Here is a 21,458-nt window from a genome sequence, read left to right as displayed (position 1 = left end):
AGAAGAAAAAAGAAAAAGAAAAAAAGTAAACAAGAAGAAGACACTGAATTGCCTAACAACAACAAACAACAACATTGACAAAAACAACAAATAAACAAACAAACAAATAAAAACACTTGGATTCCAGTATTCTTATTGCGTACAGCTTACAAAGTAACATCATCGTGTATTGATAACAGACTAAAAGCTAGTTTATACACACTGACCGAAAGGATTTTCATGAAAGGCAGATATACAAGGAAATATCCCACACTGTGTGACTTGTTGGTGTATAATGATTAAAGGAATTGTCCGTTCTCTTGGTCTTAGTAGACCTTGAGAAGGCATGTGACACTTTTTCATTGAAGTTTACTTTTGAAAGTTTTATTAAAACATAGTTTTGGCGGCGAAATAAACGGATACTATCTCTCTATGCCAAGGTATCCGTATGTATTCCTGTTGATGACAAATATCCATAATTGTTCGGTAATCATTATGGTGTAAAACAGGGAAACCCACTATCATCTTATTTGCCATTGCTGTGTGCAGGAAAAATGAGATATGTTGTATAAAAATGGGAAAATTAATGAAGTGACACAGTTTGCTGATGACACAGCCCTATACCTCGATGGAAGTGAAGAATTCTTTATCTAAGCTGGGTTGTTGTTGTTGCTTTTCTTTCTTTATTTTTCCTTTCTGTTTTTGAAGACACAACAGGACTGAGAGAAAATTGTCACAAAGCTCAAGTAGCTTGGATCATGGGCAAAAACAAGAGTCAGACAAACTACTTGTGTGACAAGAAATCTTATTGGAACTCTGCGGTTGGGGAGAGCGGGGGGGGGGGGGAGGGGGCAGATGGGCCAGGGGGGGGGGGGGGGGGGGGGGGGGGGGGGGTAGGTGGGAGGGTTTGCGGGGGAGGGGGGGTGAGGAGGGATACTATTTTAAATACACTTTGTTACGTCAAAGTTAACATACTTGTTTGTTGATGTCCCAGACAGTGGTGATGCTTTCATCGAGACAATTTGACGGTATGTTCTCCTGACTCTTTTGGAATGACGCACAAGTGTTGTTATTTTTAATGTGTACGTTAACCACGTTCAAGAAGTGGACGGAAATGTTTAACATACATAGCATATATATATTTTCTTTCATGTTTGATAACAACAACAACATTAATAATAACAACAACAATAATAATAATGATGATGATAATGAAAATGATAATGATAATAATAAATGTATTTATATAGCGCTGAATCTTGTGCATGGACAAATCAAAGCGCCAGTCATTCGCATGCATGCATAACTCTGAACTTGAGAAACTGAAGACAAATAAGAAGAGGCGGGGGCGGGGGGGTGGGGGGTGGGGAGGCTATTTTGGGAAGAGGTGGGTTTTAATGCCAGACTGGAAAGAGCTGAGTGCGGAGACCTGACGAAGCGAAAGAGGAAGTTCATTCCAAAAGCAAGGTCCAGAGACAGAGAATGAATGGCGGCGAACAGTCGAGTGTTTGAATCTGGGTATGCGTAAACAGAGTGGTTCCGAAGCCGATCGTAGTGAGCGAGATGGAGTGTAGAAGTGAAGGCAGCCACAGAGATAGGAAGGGGAAGATTTGTGAATATACCTACATTTATAACATAGAGTGCTGATCTTGTACTTTATTCTGTGTGAGACGGAGCAGATGGAGATGATGCAAAAGAGGAGTGATGTGCTCAGATCTTTTCTTTCTGAGGACATGTCGTGCAGCAGAGTTTTGTATGCGTTGAAGGGACTGAATGGATGAAGCTGGCAATCCAGACAATTTAGACAACAGAACACCGGGTTAAAACATAGACTCACTTTATTTACACAAGTGAGTCAAAACTCAGTCCAGTTCAAAATGACATGTGGAATCGTTTTCCCTCCATCCATTTCAACGCGGGCATTGTTGGGCATTGCTGAGCATTGTTCCCAATCTTCGCAGTGAGCCCGGGCCACGTTGTCCACGGCTTGAACGCAATGCCCAACACCCAAAGCGATTGCTCTTTACCACACTCCTGCAGGCCAGCACCACCTGAGTGTTTTGTTACACTTTCAGTATGATTTAAGGTTCGGGAGCCAGGGGTCAGCAAGCTATCACCCTCCCTGCACCATGAACGTTCCATATGTCGGTGTCGACTTACCAGGGGGAACTTCACAGGGGCTCAAAGTTTTGCGGACGCATGCGAGGTGTCCATTTGAACGAGGTCGAGTTAGGAAAATGTAGTGAAGAAAGTAATGCGTCTAGCTGGGGCCAAAAGACCGTGTGGACTCACATGTTGAGGTTACTTCAAAGGACCGTGTGGATTCACATGATGAGGTAACTTCAAAGGACCGCGTGGACTCATATGATGAGGTAACTTCAAAGGACCGTGTGGACTCACATGATGAGGTAACTTTAGTAAGTCGTCTCAGTTAGGACAGCCTATGATATGATATACTATTGTTTCTTTTAAAATTGAATGCGATGAAGAGGATAAATGTTTTCACTTCAATTGTTTGTACAAATGAAGCGTCAGTGTTGATCTAAATGTGAAGGAAAGTGTCAAACTTGTCCTTACCATGTAGATTTCAGACGTATGTTTTTACAGCGAAAACGCCGAAAAAGAACGCAATAGATGTCCGTGTTACTGGGTGTGGATTTTTCGGGTTTTTCACAGGATCAAGTTTAAGCCCTTTTGGGTTTGTGTACAAAGTATAAAAACTATATATATTATTTTGTCCACCCCCTCCCTCCCCCCGTCTCTAATTCCATCGTACTGATCGGTCAGGGGTGTGGAAATGACGCTGTGTGCTATCAGTCAAAGCGTATCAACAACAACGACAATAATTCAGATCACAGTTCGCAACACACTTCATTATTTTTGGTTATCAGTTTTGTAATCATAAAAACACATTACAATTCCTTTCTTATTTGGTTGTGATTTTTGTGAAGAGTTTTTACTTTTGTTATATTTTACTCGTGTAATGTGCCTTGAGCATTACTGTATTTTAATGAAAGGCGCAATATAAATAAATAAGTTATTATTATTATTATTATTATTATTATTCTTATTTTATTTATTTTTTATTATTATCATTTTTTTACTATTATTTTTAAACAATTTTTTTTTCAGACTATGTCCACATCAGCTTTCAAAGCGGAAGTCCCAGATCCAGACGTTCACTGGGCATGCCCGAGGATGTGCACTTCCGTGTGACTGTGTCAGACCAGACCTTGGACCTCCGGCTGAGGAAGAGCGAGACAGGCCGGGGCAGCACTGCGGGATGGCGAAGTGGCAGCCGGAGGAAAAGGGGCAGAAGGAATGCCTTTGAACGGGGCTCCACAGCTCACAGAAGTGGCGGAGGGCAGGGGGACGGCACGCACTTCGGAACCAAACCGTCCAAGTCTGATGTGGAGGTGCACAAGAAGAGCTCGCAGTTCCCGCTGTTTGTCATTGAAAATGGAACTGTGTCCAGGTCTGCACTGCCCTCGCTGGAGGTGGGTTGGCACACACTGCGGTCCTCGTCACCTTGTTGTGGTCATCGGTGAAGTCATCACTGTAGTCATCAGTGTAATCATCACTGTAGTCATCACTGTAGCCATCACTGTAGTCATCGGTGAAGTCATCACTGTAGTCATCACTGTAGCCATCACTGTAGTCATCGGTGAAGTCATCACTGTAGTCATCAGTGTAATCGTCACTGTAGTCATCGCTGTAGCCATCACTGTAGTCATTGGTGAAGTCATCACTGTAGTCATCAGTGTAATCATCACTGTAGTCATCGGTGAAGTCATCACTGTAGTCATCAGTGTAATCATCACTGTAGTCATCACTGTAGCCATCACTGTAGTCATCGGTGAAGTCATCACTGTAGTCATCAGTGTAATCATCACTGTAGTCATCAGTGTAATCATCACTGTAGTCATCACTGTAGTCATTGGTAAAGTCATCAGTGTATTCATCAGCGTAGCCATCAGTGTAGTCATCACTGTAGTCATCAGTGTAATCATCACTGTAGTCATCAATGTAGTCATCAGTGTAATCATCACTGTAGTCATCACTGTAGTCATTGGTGAAGTCATCAGTGTAGTCATCAGCGTAGCCATCAGTGTAGTCATCAGTGTAGTCATCACTGTAGCCGTCAGTGTAGTCATTACTGTAGTCATCACTGTAGTCATCAGTGTAGCCATTAGTGTAGTCATCACTGTAGCCATCAGTGTAGTCATCACTGTAGCCGTCACTGTAGTCATTACTGTAGTCATCAGTGTAGTCATCAGTGTAGCCATTAGTGTAGTCATCACTGTAGCCATCAGTGTAGTCATCGCTGTAGCCGTCACTGTAGTCATTACTGTAGTCATCACTGTAGTCATCAGTGTAGTCATCACTGTAGCCATCAGTGTAGTCATCACTGTAGCCGTCACTGTAGTCATCAGTGTTGTCATCAGTGTTGTCATCAGTGTAGTCATTACTGTAGTCATCACTGTAGTCATCACTGTTGTCATCAGTGTTGTCATCACTGTAGCCATCAGTGTTGTCATCAGTGTAGCCATCAGTGTAGTCATCGCTGTAGCCATCACTGTAGTCATCATTGTAGCCATTAGTGTAGTCATCGCTGTAGCCATCACTGTAGTCATCGGTGTAATCATCACAGTAGCCATCAGTGTTGTCATCAGTGTAGTCATCACTGTAGTCATCAGTGTTGTCATCAGTGTAGTCATCGCTGTAGCCATCAGTGTAGTCATCAATGAAGTAAATCTGCACAAGACAATCTGACAACAGGTTGTCCGAAACGTTCGATTCAATTTACTTTCATTCCAGTTAATTCAGTATCCACTTAAGAATGTTCATATGCAGTAAACACGTCGATGGTGTAGTTAGCGTCACAATGTGTATTGTGTCCAGAATTCTTATGTCTTTTCTTGTAATTGCGAACAAGTAAAACGATGTCATGCCATCTTCTTACCAAGCACAGCCAACGTTCCGTCAAAGCTGTAAATGGCGTCTTCGGACTCCGGAACTAGCCACAACGAAATAAACCAAGAATGATCCGGAAATACGACTTCATTCAGGAGACTTACAACCTATTATTGGTATGACTGTGAAGACTTTTTTCAAACCATGTTCAAGCCAAATTTGGTATTGGCAGACAAAGTATTTCCAGAGAAAATGGCAATGTAAACGTTTACCATGGACACACAGACATACATACAGACACACACACACAGACAACGGGACAGTGGGTTATAACATGGACTCACTTTGCTTACACAAGTTTGTCAATGAAAGACAGCAGAAAGAGGCGATGCAATGATTAGAGTCACAGCAGAAATAGGGATGCAATGAATAGAGTCACAGCAGAAAGAGGAGATGCAATGATTAGAGTCACAGCAAAAAGAAAGAAAGATGCAATGATTAGAGTCACAGCAGAAAGAAAGAGAGATGCAATGATTAGAGTCACAGCAGAAAGAAAGAGAGATGCAATGATTAGAGTCACAGCAGAAAGAGGAGATGCAATGATTAGAGTCACAGCAGAAAGAGAGATGCAATAATTAGAGTCAATCAACTTGTCAGGTAGTAGTTTGCACAATATTATATATATATATATATATATATATATATATATATATATATATATATATATATATATATATATATATAATATATGTGTGTGTGTGTGTGTGTGTGTGTGTGTGCGTGCACAGACAGTTGCAGTGTACGAAAATGATACGATGGGACATCTGTTTGTCATTCGACGAAATCAAGGACATTCAGACTTTTCTTTGGTAAGTTCCCAGTGTGTGTGTGTGTGTGTGTGTGTGTGTGTGTGTGTGTGTGTGTGTGTGTGTGTGTGAGAGAGAGAGAGAATCACAATCAAAATGACATTTGTCTGTACATGAACCAATTTGTCCTGAAGATGAGGTTCAACTAGAATCCTCAAGTCTGTACTCCACATCACTGTCATTGTATAATGTGGAGGAGGTTTGCTTAAGTCTGTATTCCACATCACTGTCATTGTATAATGTGGAGGAGGTTTGCTTAAGTCTGTATTCCACATCACTGTCATTGTATAATGTGGAGGAGGTTGGCTGAAATGTGTATTCCACATCACTGTCATTGTATAATGTGGAGGAGGTTGGCTGAAATGTGTATTCCACATCACCGTCTTTGTATAATGTGGAGGAGGTTGGCTGAAATGTGTATTCCACATGACTGTCATTGTATAATGTGGAGGAGGCTGGCTGAAATGTGTATTCCACATGACTGTCATTGTATAATGTGGAGGAGGTTGGCTGAAATGTGTATTCCACATGACTGTCATTGTATAATGTGGAGAAGGCTGGCTCGAGTCTGTATTCCACATCACTGTCATTGTATAATGCGGAGGAGGTTTGGCTCAAGTCTGGATTCCACATCACTGTCATTGTATACTGTGGAGGAGGTTTGCCTCAAGTCTGTATTCCACATCACTGTCATTGTATAATGTGGAGGAGGTTGGCTCAAGTCTGGATTCCACAGCAATGCCATCATATGATGTTAGCTCACAATTATCTGTGTTTTCTATTTTGTCCAGAAATGCGTATACTGACATTGAAAATTTCAAGTTTCTCTTCATACCTGTACATAATCAGAGCATTGTGGTTCAGCTATGCGGGGTTGAAACCAGGTAAGGCAAGAAGAGATAGAAGGAAATGAACCACTGGTTGCTTTCAGTGTACTGTCACTGGGTCATGTCACTGCCACTGTGACACAACTATCACATTTAAAATACCAATTGTCATCTAATTCCCTTGAATTTACCCAGCATGAAATAATTTGGCAAGCGAGATAATTTGGCACATGAGTTAGTTTGGCAGATATAATCAGATAATTTGGTGGATGAGTTTTAAACTCAGGGGGAATGGCCCAGTTCAACAAGTACTGGGATGTTCGTCGCTTTGTTCTGATGGTAGGCTATGTTCATAATTATATTCAAATAATGTTTCTTAATTCTTTCTGTTTTTACATTAAGAATACTAGTTATTACCTGCAGTGTGTGGATGTATGTATGAAACGATGTATGTGATATTTTTTACATTTGTATCTTCGTAATATTTGTAGGGGCTGTTGTTGGCTTTTACAGTTATGGTCCCCATGTTGTTTACTTGTCTATGTTGTGATAATGCACCTGACCAAATTTCTCCAGTTGGAGATAATAAAGTTATTCTTATCTTATCTTATCTTATCTTTTTTGAATACATAATTTGGTGAAACCATTTCTCAAGAAAATATCGTTGTTAAGCTTAGCAATATATGTAATAAACAACAACATCCAGTTGAAGTAGAGCAGCGTTGTCTTTTTTGTTTTATGGTGAATACTGTAATCGTGTAGATGATTATATCAGTGTCAAACAATTTCAGCATGGTTTTCATGTTTAAAATTAGTGATGTAATTGAAAGACTGCGTGAATGGATCGCTTTTGTTGCTTCTTGATAATATGATCTCAGGCTTTTTATAAACTTGTATTTTTCGTATGAAACATTATGTTATAACAGTTTCTCAAAATTTAATCTTGAAAAAAATGTGGAATTATTTTCTTTATTTTTTTCAAATTTAATTTTAAATATTTGGAAACTATCGCCGTTTTAAGTTGTTGACAGAATGACAGTGTCATCGGTGTCACATGGTTATTGATATTTGTGGAGTGTGAGTTTTATAGAGAGCGAATGAGATGATTGAAAGAAAATGTTAAGTGTAGAAGTCGGTGTGCTACCTTGTAGGAGTCCCATACTAGCAGGGATTTGTAGACGTGTCTGTTGCTCACTGAAATTAACGGTCTGATAACCATGAGGTTTTCACTGGACTGAAGCACTAGGTCACGTGGTATTGACTGGATGAAGCAGGAGGTCACGTGGTGATGACTGGATCAAGCACGAGGTCACGTGGTATTAACTAGTTGAAGCAGGAGGTCACGTGGTGATGACAATGCTCTGTGTCCAGGAAGGCGTCATGTTTGACGTGGCCATGAACATGTACTACGTCATCCCGGACCAGCATGGCTTCCACTGGATACGTCAACAGGACACTGTCAAAGACTTCAGGGGGGATTACATTGACAACACGGGTATGACTCGTTCCTGTGCAAAACAGCAATACGTCATCTTTATACTCCCAGCGCAGACATGTTAGCTTTGAACTCACAAAACGGGCAGATTTACACCCACAATACAGGAAGGCCAGCTTTACATCCACAACACAGATAGGTCAGCTTTACATCCACAACACAGGTCAACTTTACATCCACTTCACAGGTCAGCTTAACATCCACAGCTTAACATCCACATCACAGGTCAGCTTAACATCCACATCACAGGTCAGCTTTACACACACAATACAGGAAGGTCAGCTTTACATCCACAAGACAGGTCAGCTTTACATCCACATCACAAGTAAGCTTTACATGCACAAGACAGGTCAGCTTTACATGCACAACACAGGTCAGCGTTACATCCACAATACAGGTCAGCTTTACATGCACAAGACAGGTCAGCGTTACATCCACAAGACAGGTCAGCTTTACATCCACAAGACAGGTCAGCTTTACATGCACAAGACAGGTCAGCTTTACATCCACAAGACAGGTCAGCGTTACATCCACAAGACAGGTCAGCTTTACATGCACAAGACAGGCCAGCTTTACATCCACAACACAGGTCAGCGTTACATCCACAAGACAGGTCAGCTTTACATCCACAAGACAGGTCAGCTTTACATCCACAAGACAGGTCAGCTTTACATCCACAAGACAGGTCAGCGTTACATCCACAATACAGGTCAGCTTTACATCCACAAGACAGGTCAGCGTTACATCCACAAGACAGGTCAGCGTTACATCCACAAGACAGGTCAGCTTTACATCCACAAGACAGGTCAGCGTTACATCCACAAGACAGGTCAGCTTTACATCCACATCACAGACAGGTCAGCGTTACATCCACAAGACAGGTCAGCTTTACATGCACAAGACAGGCCAGCTTTACATCCACAACACAGGTCAGCGTTACATCCACAAGACAGGTCAGCTTTACATCCACAAGACAGGTCAGCTTTACATCCACAACACAGGTCAGCTTTACATGCACAAGACAGGCCAGCTTTACATCCACAACACAGGTCAGCGTTACATCCACAACACAGGTCAGCGTTACATCCACAAGACAGGCCAGCTTTACATCCACAAGACAGGTCAGCGTTACATCTACAACACAGGTCAGCGTTACATCCACAATACAGGTCAGCGTTACATCCACAAGACAGGTCAGCTTTACATCCACAAGACAGGTCAGCGTTACATCCACAAGACAGGTCAGCGTTACATCCACAATACAGGTCAGCGTTACATCCACAAGACAGGTCAGCGTTACATCCACAAGACAGGTCAGCTTTACATCCACAAGACAGGTCAGCGTTACATCCACAAGACAGGTCAGCGTTACATCCACAAGACAGGTCAGCGTTACATCCACAACACAGGTCAGCTTTACATCCACAAGACAGGTCAGCTTTACATCCACAAGACAGGTCAGCGTTACATCCACAAGACAGGTCAGCGTTACATCCACAATACAGGTCAGCGTTACATCTACAACACAGGTCAGCGTTACATCCACAATACAGGTCAGCGTTACATCCACAAGACAGGTCAGCGTTACATCCACAAGACAGGTCAGCGTTACATCCACAATACAGGTCAGCGTTACATCCACAAGACAGGTCAGCGTTACATCCACAAGACAGGTCAGCGTTACATCCACAATACAGGTCAGCGTTACATCCACAAGACAGGTCAGCTTTACATGCACAACACAGGTCAGCGTTACATCCACAATACAGGTCAGCTTTACATCTACATCACAGACAGGTCAGCTTTACATCTACATCACAGACAGGTCAGCTTTACATCTACATCACAGACAGGTCAGCTTTACATCCACAACACAGATAGGTCAGCTTTACATCCACAACACAGGTCAGCTTTACATCCACAACACAGATAGGTCAGCTTTACATCCACAACACAGATAGGTCAGCTTTACATCCACAACACAGGTCAGCTTTACATCCACAACACAGATAGGTCAGCTTTACATCCACAACACAGATAGGTCAGCTTTACATCCACAACACAGTCAACTTTACAGAAACCATTCACTGTCGAACAGATGTGTCAAAGAAAACGTTGACTGCTGAACAGATGTGTCACAGAAAACGTTGACTGCTGAACAGATGTGTCACAGAAAACGTTCACTGCTGAACAGATGTGTCACAGAAAACGTTCAGTCTTGAACAGATGTATCACAGGAAACGTTGACTGCTGAACAGATGTGTCACAGGAAACGTTGACTGCTGAACAGATGTATCACAGGAAACGTTGACTGCTGAACAGATGTATCACAGGAAACGTTGACTGCTGAACAGATGTGTCACAGAAAACGTTGACTGCTGAACAGATGTGTCACAGAAAACGTTTACTGCTGAACAGATGTGTCACAGAAAACGTTGACTGTTGAACAGATGTGTCACAGAAAACGTTGACTGCTGAACAGATGTGTCACAGAAAACGTTGACTGCTGAACAGATGTGTCACAGAAAGCGGTCACTGCTGAACAGATGTGTCACAGAAAGCGGTCACTGTTGAACTGAACAAGTTGTTCTCTTGACACCTGCTTTCAGTGTCGACGCCAGGCAAGGGAAACAACTCCAGCAGCGGCCAGAGGAGACACAAGCGGCACAGCAAAGTGCTGCAACTTCTGGGGATGTCCAACTCCCTGATCCGCAACCACCTCCCTCCCTCTGCACCCACCCCCACACGTCACTCACCACGCCCCGCCCCGTCCCCACGTCACGTGACAGGAAGGAGAGTCCCTCGTCACGTGACAGGAAGGAGAGTCCGACGGCAGGCCATTGCTCATTACGAAATTGAGCTGTTCATGGTGGCAGATTACAAAGACTACACTGAGTATGTATCTGTTGAAGACCAATAACATTAATTAAAAGGACGACACGTCGATAGGATTAATCAATATAACTGCTCTGTGTGAGTGTGTGCGGGAAACCAGTCAATCGGTACACACCAGACAGACTGGTATGAGTCATGTGCAGAGGAACAAAACTGACAAAGCTGGACTCTGATAGGATTGATACAACTTCACTGAGTGCCTGTGGCTGAAAGGTTGATGGGATCAGTCAGTCTGCACGTCAGTAAGATGAAATGTTGATGGAATCAGTCAGTCTGCACGTCAGTAAGATGAAAGGTTGATGGAATCAGTCAGTCTGCACGTCAGTAAGATGAAATGTTGATGGAATCAGTCAGTCTGCACGTCAGTAAGATGAAATGTTGATGGGATCAGACTGCACGTCAGTAAGATGAAAGGTTGATGGAATCAGTCAGACTGTACGTCAGTAAGATGAAAGGTTGATGGAATCAGACTGTACGTCAGTAAGATGAAAGGTTGATGGAATCAGTCAGACTGCACGTCAGTAAGATGAAAGGTTGATGGAATCAGACTGTACGTCAGTAAGATGAAAGGTTGATGGAATCAGACTGCACGTCAGTAAGATGAAATGTTGATGGAATCAGACTGTACGTCAGTAAGATGAAAGGTTGATGGAATCAGTCAGACTGCACGTCAGTAAGATGAAAGGTTGATGGAATCAGACTGTACGTCAGTAAGATGAAAGGTTGATGGAATCAGTCAGACTGCACGTCAGTAAGATGAAAGGTTGATGGAATCAGTCAGACTGTACGTCAGTAAGATGAAAGGTTGATGGAATCAGTCAGACTGCACGTCAGTAAGATGAAAGGTTGATGGAATCAGTCAGACTGCACGTCAGTAAGATGAAAGGTTGATGGAATCAGTCAGACTGCACGTCAGTAAGATGAAAGGTTGATGGAATCGGTCAGTCTGCACGTCAGTAAGATGAAAGGTTGATGGAATCAGTCAGACTGCACGTCAGTAAGATCAGTTACACGACACTGAGTAAATCTTTTTGCAACTGAGTATGTCCGTTTACAATCCTTCACTGAGTAAGTATGTTTACAATCCTTCACTGAGTAAGTATGTTTACAATCGCTTACTGAGTAAGTTTATTTACAACCCTTCACTGGGCATGTTTGTTTGCCACCCTTCCTTCAGTGAGTGTGTCTGTTTACAATTCTTCCTTGAGTGTGTCTGTTTACAATTCTTCAGTGAGTGTGTCTGTTTACAATTCTTCATTGAGTGTGTCTGTTTACAACCCTTCAGTGAGTGTGCCTGTTTACAACCCTTCAGTGAGTATGTCTGTTTACAACCCTTCAGTGAGTGTGTCTGTTTACAACCCTTCAGTGAGTGTGCCTGTTTACAACCCTTCAGTGAGAATGTCTGTCAACAATACGTCACTGTCTGTTTAACCCTGTATTGAGTATGTCTGTTTGCAATCCTAAATTGAGTGTTGCAGTGTTACAGTGATGCAGGATAAGTGTTGCAGCGTTACAGTGGTACAGGATATTACAAAGGATGTTACAGTGTTACAGTTACAGTGATACAGGATGTAACGGTGTTACAGTGATACAGGATGTAACGGTGTTACAGTGATACAGGATGTAACGGTGTTACAGTGATACAGGATGTTACGGTGTTACAGTGATACAGGATGTAACGGATGTTATGATGTTGCAGTGATACAGGATGTAACGGATGTAACGGTGTTACAGTGATACAGGATGTTACGGTGTTGCAGTGATACAGGATGTAACGGTGTTACAGTGATACAGGATGTAACGGTGTTGCAGTGATACAGGATGTAACGGTGTTACAGTGATACAGGATGTTACGGTGTTACAGTGATACAGGATGTAACGGTGGTGCAGTGATACAGGATGTAACGGTGTTACAGTGATACAGGATGTAACGGTGTTACAGTGATACAGGATGTAACGGTGTTGCAGTGATACAGGATGTAACGGTGTTGCAGTGATACAGGATGTAACGGTGTTACAGTGACAAAAAGATGTACTGACGAAGTGACGGTGTGCAGGTGGCTCAAGTTCTATGACAACAACAGGACACAGACGGATGTGGAGATGTTAACTTACTATTCCTTCATTGCCAGCTGGGTAGGTCTCTCCCACTGTCCTTTCTTCATCATCATCTTCATCATCATCATCATCATCATCATCATCACCACCATCACCATCATCATCATCATCATCATCACCATCATCATCATCATCATCACCAGCATCATCATCATCACCATCATCATCATCATCATCATCACCACCACCATCACCATCATCATCATCATCATCATCATCATCACCACCACCATCACCATCATCATCATCATCATCTTCATCATCATCTTCATCATCATCATCATCTTCATCATCATCATCACCACCACCATCACCATCATCATCATCATCATCATCATCATCATCACCACCACCATCACCACCACCATCATCATCATCATCATCTTCTTCTTCTTCTTCTTCTTCTTCTTCTTCTATCTATCTATCTATCTATCGAATCTGTTTATTTGTTTATTTATTTATCTATTTGTTCATTTGTTTATTTTTAGTTATGCATGCGTGTGAATGGCTGGTACGAAAGCGCTTTGATTTGTCTCTGCACAGGATTCAGCGTTACATAAATATAACAAATACTATAATTATTATTATTATTTTATTTAATGGTTAAGACGCTCAGCTGCCAATACAGAGAGTCCGTGAGGGTGTGGGTTCGAATCCTGCTCTCGCCCTTTCTCCTAAGTTTGACTGGAAAATCAAACTGAGCGTCTAGTCTTTCGGATGAGACGATAAACCGAGGTCCCGTGTGCAGCACGCACTTGGCGCACTGAAAAAGAACCCATGGCAACGAGAGTGTTGTCCTCTGGCGAAATTACGTAAAATGAAATCCACTTTCATAGGTACACAAATATGTAAGCATGCACTCAAGGCCTGACTAAGCGCGTTGGGTTATGCTGCTGGTCAGGCATCTGCTCAACAGATGTGGTGTAGCGTGTATGGATTTGTCCGAACGCAGTGACGCCTCCTTGAGAAACTGAAACTGAAACTGAAACTATTTAATGATGTATCTTTTTTTTCTTAAGGCCTGACTAAGCGCGTTGGGTTACGCTGCTGGTCAGGCATCTGCTTAGCAGATGTGTAGCGTATATGGATTTGTCCGAACGCAGTGACGCCTCCTTGAGCTACTGATACTGATACTGATGCTGATACTGATGCTGATGCTGATACTGATACTGATGCTGATGCTGATGCTGATACTGATACTTCGTCTTCTTCATTCGAGGGCTGTAACTCCCACGTTCACTGGTATTGACGAGTTGGTTTGTACGTGTATGGCCAACTTTGCTCCCGAAATGTTGGCAGTCATATTTCGTTTTTCGGGGGGGGGGGGGGGGGGGGGGGGGGGGCATAGGGGGTGCATACCGGGTACGTTCTTGTTTCCATAGCCCACCGAACGCTGACATGGATTGCGGTATCTTTAACGTGCCGTATTCAATGTTGTGCACACGTATACACAGGAAGGGGACACAGGTACTAGCAGGTCCCTCAAACTGAAAGTCAAACGCTTTAACCGTTCAGCTGTGGCAATGGTCCTCTCCCCATACCTGGCTTTTGTCCCCCTTCCCTCACAACGTGCTCTGTCTGTCTGTTTCTGTCTGTCTCTGTCTGTCTCTCTCTGTTTCTGTCTGTCTCTGTCTGTTTCTGTCTGTTTCTGTCTGTCTCTGTCTCTCTGTCTCTGTCTCTCTCTCTCTTGTGTAATAAGAGATGTCGCTATGTTTATTTACTATCCTTTTCGTTCCAGAGACAGCACAGCACGATGGTTCTCAGCATAGCACTCAGCACAGCACGATGGTTCTCAGCATAGCACTCAGCACAGCACGATGGTTCTCAGCATAGCACTCAGTATAGCACGATGGTTCTCAGCATAGCTCTCAGCACAGCACGATGGTTCTCAGCATAGCACTCAGTATAGCACGATGGTTCTCAGCATAACACTCAGCACAGCACGATGGTTCTCAGCATAGCACGATGGTTCTCAGCATAGCACTCAGTATAGCACGATGGTTCTCAGCATAGCTCTCAGTATAGCACGATGGTTCTCAGCATAGCACACGATGGTCTCAGCATAGCACTCAGTATGCACGATGGTTCTCAGCATAGCTCTCAGTATAGCACGATGGTTCTCAGCATAGCACTCAGCATAGCACGCTGATTCTCAGCATAGCACGATGGTTCACAGCATAACACCCAGTATAGCACGTTGGTTCTCAGCATAGCACTCAGTATAGCAAGATGGTTCTCAGCATAGCACTCAGTATTAGCACGATGGTTCTCAGCCACAGCAAGATGGTTCTCAGCATAGCCAATCGTATTGCACGATGGTTCTCAGCATAGCACGAGGTTCTCAGCACAGCATAGATGGTTTTCAGCCACAGCCACTCAGCACAGCAAGATGGTTCTCAGCATAGCACTCAGTATAGCACGATGGTTCTCAGCATAGCTCTCAGTATAGCACGATGGTTCTCAGCATAGCACTCAGTATAGCACGATGGTTCTCAGCATAGCACGATGGTTCTCAGCATAGCACTCAGTATAGCACGATGGTTCTCAGCATAGCACTCAGCATAGCACGATGGTTCTCAGCATAGCACTCAGTATAGCACGATGGTTCTCAGCATAGCACTCAGTATAGCACGATGGTTCTCAGCATAGCACGATGGTTCTCAGCACAGCAAGATGGTTCTCAGCATAGCACTCAGCACAGCACGATGGTTCTCAGCATAGCACTCAGTATAGCACGATGGTTCTCAGCATAGCACGATGGTTCTCAGCATAGCACTCAGTATAGCAAGATGGTTCTCAGCATAGCACTCAGCACAGCACGATGGTTCTCAGTATAGCACGATGGTTCTCAGCATAACATTCAGCATAGCGTGATGATTCTCAGCATAGCACCATGGTTCTCAGCACAGTGTGATGGTGTGATAACTGCGTGCAGATCTCACAGCGCTATCGGAGTATTGGCAACATCGATCCTGACCTGAGAATTGACATCGTCACTACAGGGCTGCTCATTGTCAAGGTATGTCAGTGTTGGTAACATCGTACCTGACATGGCATTGTCATGGTATGTCAGTGTTGGTAACATCGTACCTGACATGGCATTGTCATGGTATGTCAGTGTGTTAACATCGTACCTGACATGGCATTGTCAAGGTATGTCAGTGTGTTAACATCGTACCTGACATGGCATTGTCATGGTATGTCAGTGTTGATAACATCGTACCTGACATGGCATTGTCATCGAATGTCAGTGTGTTAACATCGTACCTGACATGGCATTGTCAAGGTATGTCAGTGTGTTAACATCGTACCTGACATGGCATTGTCATAGTATGTCAGTGTTGATAACATCGTACCTGACATGGCATTGTCATGGTATGTCAGTGTGTTAACATCGTACCTGACATGGCATTGTCATGGTATGTCAGTGTTGATAACATCGTACCTGACATGGCATTGTCATCGAATGTCAGTGTTGATAACATCGTACCTGACATGGCATTGTCAAGGTATGTCAGTGTTGATAACATCGTACCTGACATGGCATTGTCAAGCTATGTCAGTGTTGATAACATCGTACCTGACATGGCATTGTCAAGCTATGTCAGTGTTGATAACATCGTACCTGACATGGCATTGTCAAGCTATGTCAGTGTTGATAACATCGTACCTGACATGGCATTGTCAAGCTATGTCAGTGTTGATAACATCGTACCTGACATGGCATTGTCATGGTATGTCAGTGTTGATAACATCGTACCTGACATGGCATTGTCAAGGTATGTCAGTGTTGATAACATCGTACCTGACATGGCATTGTCAAGGTATGTCAGTGTTGATAACATCGTACCTGACATGGCATTGTCAAGGTATGTCAGTGTTGATGACATCGTACCTGACATGGCCTTGTCAAGGTATGTCAGTGTTGATAACATCGTACCTGACATGGCATTGTCATAGTATGTCAGTGTGTTAACATCGTACCTGACATGGCATTGTCAAGGTATGTCAGTGTTGATAACATCGTACCTGACATGGCATTGTCATGGTATGTCAGTGTGTCAACATCGTACCTGACATGGCATTGTCAAGGTATGTCAGTGTTGATGACATCGTACCTGACATGGCCTTGTCAAGGTATGTCAGTGTTGATAACATCGTACCTGACATGGCATTGTCATAGTATGTCAGTGTGTTAACATCGTACCTGACATGGCATTGTCAAGGTATGTCAGTGTTGATAACATCGTACCTGACATGGCATTGTCATGGTATGTCAGTGTGTCAACATCGTACCTGACATGGCATTGTCAAGGTATGTCAGTGTTGATAACATCGTACCTGACATGGCATTGTCATAGTATGTCAGTGTGTTAACATCGTACCTGACATGGCATTGTCAAGGTATGTCAGTGTTGATAACATCGTACCTGACATGGCATTGTCAAGTTATGTGAGTGTTGATAACATAGATCCTGGGATGGCATTGTCAAGGTATGTCAGTGTTGATAACATCGTACCTGACATGGCATTGTCATCGAATGTCAGTGTGTTAACATCGATCCTGACATGGCATTGTCAAGGTATGCCAGTGTTGGTGTGTGTGTGTGTGTGTGCGTGTGTGTGTGTGTGTCAGTCGGCAGCAGACTCGTACTGGACAGAGGGCGAGGTGCACGTGCCTGGCGGCAATGGCCGCTACGTGGAGGCCAGTCAGGCCCTGGAGTTGTTCCGGCACTGGGTGGACGTCCGGCCCGACACCCTGCCTCACAGTGACCACTGGATGCTCTTCACAGGGTCTCTGGCCCTGCCCCCTGTCTGTCTGTCTGTCTGTCTGTCTCTGTCTGTGTCTCTGTGTCTGTCTCTTTGTCTGTCTGTCTGTCTCTGTGTCTGTCTGTCTGTGTCTCTGTGTCTGTCTGTCTGTCTGTCTGTCTGTCTGTCTGTGTCTGTCTCTTTGTCTGTCTGTCTCTGTGTCTGTCTGTCTGTCTCTGTGTCTGTCTGTCTGTCTGTCTGTCTGTGTCTCTGTGTCTGTCTCTGTGTCTGTCTGTCTGTCTGTCTGTCTGTCTCTGTCTGTGTCTCTGTGTCTGTCTCTTTGTCTGTCTCTTTGTCTGTCTGTCTGTCTCTGTGTCTGTCTTTGTCTGTCTGTCTGTTTGTCTGCCTGCCTGCCTCTCTGTCTGTCTGTCTCTATCTGTCTGTCTCTGTCTGTCTGTCTGTCTCTGTCTGTCTGTCTGTCTCTGTCCTCCCTTCCTCTGCCTCTTTCTTTCAGCAACGTCCTTATGTCTGTCTGTTTGTCTGTTTTTCTGTCTGTCTGCTAGCCTGCCTGTCTGTCTGTTTATCTCTCTCTCTCTCTCTCTCTCTCTATATATATATATATATATAAAATCTTTGGCAGGACATCACAGTGTTTGTCACGTGATATAGTTAGATCTGTTTGTGATGTCACCTATGGCAGAACTTTCATGTAGTAATGCGTCACACTTGTGTCATTGCAGACATGACATCTACACCGACAGAAATCCACACATTGCTGGTGAGTGTTATTCAGGCACGCACACACACACACACACGCGCGCACGCACGCACGCACGCACACACACACGCTCGCACGCACGCATACACACACACTAACACACACACACACACTCTCTCTCTCTCTCTCTCTCTCTCTCTCACACACACACACACACACTCACGCACCGTTCAAGCACACACAACTGTACTGCACTCTTCAGCTGTCTTTGTTAATTTCAACAAGGCATTTGACAGTATAGGGCATGGTACACCCTGAAATTAAATGAGATAAGAATAAATGGAAAAAAGTTTTCACGCAGTAGAAGATATGCTTCAAAATTCAACTTATGTGGTAAATAAAACAATGTGTATACAAATCAAATTCTATCGTGATCTGAAAGGGACTACGTCAAGGAAATGTGATAAGCCCCACGCAATCAAATATTCTCATTAGTGACACAAAAGATTATTTGCACGATGACACTTATCCATATGTTTACGAAATAACCAAAATTTCTTGTCTGTTATGTACTATGATATTGTGCTGCTGTCAATAACAAAAATCTGACGATAAAATGAATTAGACCAGCTATATTTTGTCTGTAGTGGGAGCTTAATATCAAGAGGGACAACACTCAATCACCATTTGTACAGAAAGACCCCAAAATATCGCTGCTTTTCATTTTTCGTGTGGCGACGACTACATCGAGACGGCGGACAAATAAAAATATTTGGAAGATCGTTTTTCATGAAAGAAGCCAAACAAGTGTACAAAGCAGTACATGCTTTGAAACGCTGTGTAAGAGGGAAAGGAGCAAAGATGGATGTGATTATGCAACTGTTTGACACTTCAGTCACCCCAGTCCCCAGTTACAGCACTGAAGTGTGGCTTCCATTCAGTCAGACTGCGGTAAACTCCTGGCACTCCATGTAGTTCAGCCTTCCTCTCCACAGCACGCCTCACAACGTGTACAACATGCCCTTCACGTCATGTACAACATGCCCTTCACAAGATGTACAACATGCCCTTCACGTCATGTACAACATGCCCTTCACAACATGTACAACATGCAACATGCCCTTCACAAGATGTACAACATGCCCTTCACGTCATGTACAACATGCCCTTCACAACATGTACAACATGCCCTTCACAAGATGTACAACATGCCCTTCACAACATGTACAACATGCCCTTCACGTCATGTACAACATGCCCTTCACAACATGTACAACATGCCCTTCACAACATGAACAAGTCAGTTTCTGCAGAAGCTCACAAGGCGTACACAACAGAACAATGGTACAAATTAGAGAGATTTCCCATTTCTCTGACTGCAGTGTGCCCAGGTTATATCATTCCTCTGACTGCAGTGTGCCCAGGTTATATCATTCCTCTGACTGCAGTGTGCCCAGGTTATATCATTTCTCTGACTGCAGTGTGCCCACGTTATATCATTTCTCTGACTGCAGTGTGCCCAGTGTGCCCAGGTTATATCATTCCTCTGACTGCAGTGTGCCCAGGTTATATCATTCCTCTGACTGCAGTGTGCCCAGGTTATATCATTTCTCTGACTGCAGTGTGCCCAGGTTATATCATTTCTCTGACTGCAGTGTGCCCAGTGTGCCCAGTGTGCCCAGGTTATATCATTTCTCTGACTGCAGTGTGCCCAGTGTGCCCAGGTTATATCATTTCTCTGACTGCAGTGTGCCCAGTGTGCCCAGGTTATATCATTTCTCTGACTGCAGTGTGCCCAGGTTATATCATTTATCTGACTGCAGTGTGCCCAGGTTACATCATTCCTCTGACTGCAGTGTGCCCAGGTTACATCATTCCTCTGACTGCAGTGTGCCCAGGTTACATCATTCCTCTGACTGCAGTGTGCCCAGGTTACATCATTCCTCTGACTGCAGTGTGCCCAGGTTATATCATTCCTCTGACTGCAGTGTGCCCAGGTTACATCATTCCTCTGACTGCAGTGTGCCCAGGTTACATCATTTTCAATAAACATGACGGAATCAAAGGATTCGAAACAAGCAGATTATGATGATGTGTTTTGGATGGAAAAAAGAAACTGCTTTCAGTCAGATTCTTCCTCGTGTGGGAAAGCACGACACTCGACATGAAGCGACTAAAATATTCTGTTTTAAATCAACTACAAGATAACTATGTTTTGGGAACAGCAAAAAGAACGAGGCCATTTCAAGGCTTTCTTTTTATTGCAAAAATGTGAACAATATATAACAACTCGACCTCATCAGCTGCAAAAACATTAAACAGAAGAGCATCATGTCGACTGTGTATTCGCGCGCATTAACTTGAAACTGAGAGGAAAAGTCACTGCAACATTATAGGAGAGACCAGCTACGTAAATCACGTGGAGTAGTGGAATTATTGAGGATGAACTACATTTTCTGCATAAATTTAGTATGCATTTCCTCTTGAGATCACGTCTCCTTCTGACTGTTAATTCCCGATTTTGATTCGAACCATTGGCCAGGTGGCATTGACTACACAATTCTCCAAACTGAAAGTTACTATGTTGCAAGATGATGTTGATTGACGACGACGACGACGATGATGATGATGACGACGTCGACGGTGGTGGTGATGGTGATGATGGTGGTGGTGATGGTGACGATGATGAAAGGGTGATGTTGACAATGATGATATTGACGATGATAATGATGATGATGGTGATGATGGTGATGATAAGCGATGGTGATGAAATGATGATGATAACGATAAAATGGTGGTGATGATTATAAAAATGATGATGATGACGATGATGATGACATGTTGATGATGATGACGACGACGATGACGATGATGATGGAATGTTGATAACGATGACG

General features: G+C 43.4%; 1 protein-coding gene across 1 annotated transcript in view; it reads left to right on the top strand.

Annotated features, from left to right (window-relative positions):
- LOC143291039 (uncharacterized) overlaps positions 1-21,458 on the top strand; it is a 52,427-nt gene that overhangs the window by 14,796 nt on the left and 16,173 nt on the right. The window contains exons 2-9 of the mRNA XM_076600623.1: positions 3,112-3,476; positions 5,682-5,762; positions 7,958-8,081; positions 10,691-10,976; positions 13,034-13,112; positions 16,030-16,113; positions 17,731-17,888; positions 18,584-18,621. Of these exons, the coding sequence (XP_076456738.1) occupies positions 3,112-3,476; positions 5,682-5,762; positions 7,958-8,081; positions 10,691-10,976; positions 13,034-13,112; positions 16,030-16,113; positions 17,731-17,888; positions 18,584-18,621 (1,215 nt within the window). The remainder of the gene's footprint in view (positions 1-3,111; positions 3,477-5,681; positions 5,763-7,957; positions 8,082-10,690; positions 10,977-13,033; positions 13,113-16,029; positions 16,114-17,730; positions 17,889-18,583; positions 18,622-21,458) is intronic.

This window comes from Babylonia areolata, chromosome 16 (genome assembly GCF_041734735.1).
Source record: "Babylonia areolata isolate BAREFJ2019XMU chromosome 16, ASM4173473v1, whole genome shotgun sequence".
Lineage (NCBI taxonomy): Eukaryota > Metazoa > Mollusca > Gastropoda > Neogastropoda > Buccinidae > Babylonia > Babylonia areolata.
This window is presented reverse-complemented; position numbering and strand designations above follow the sequence as displayed.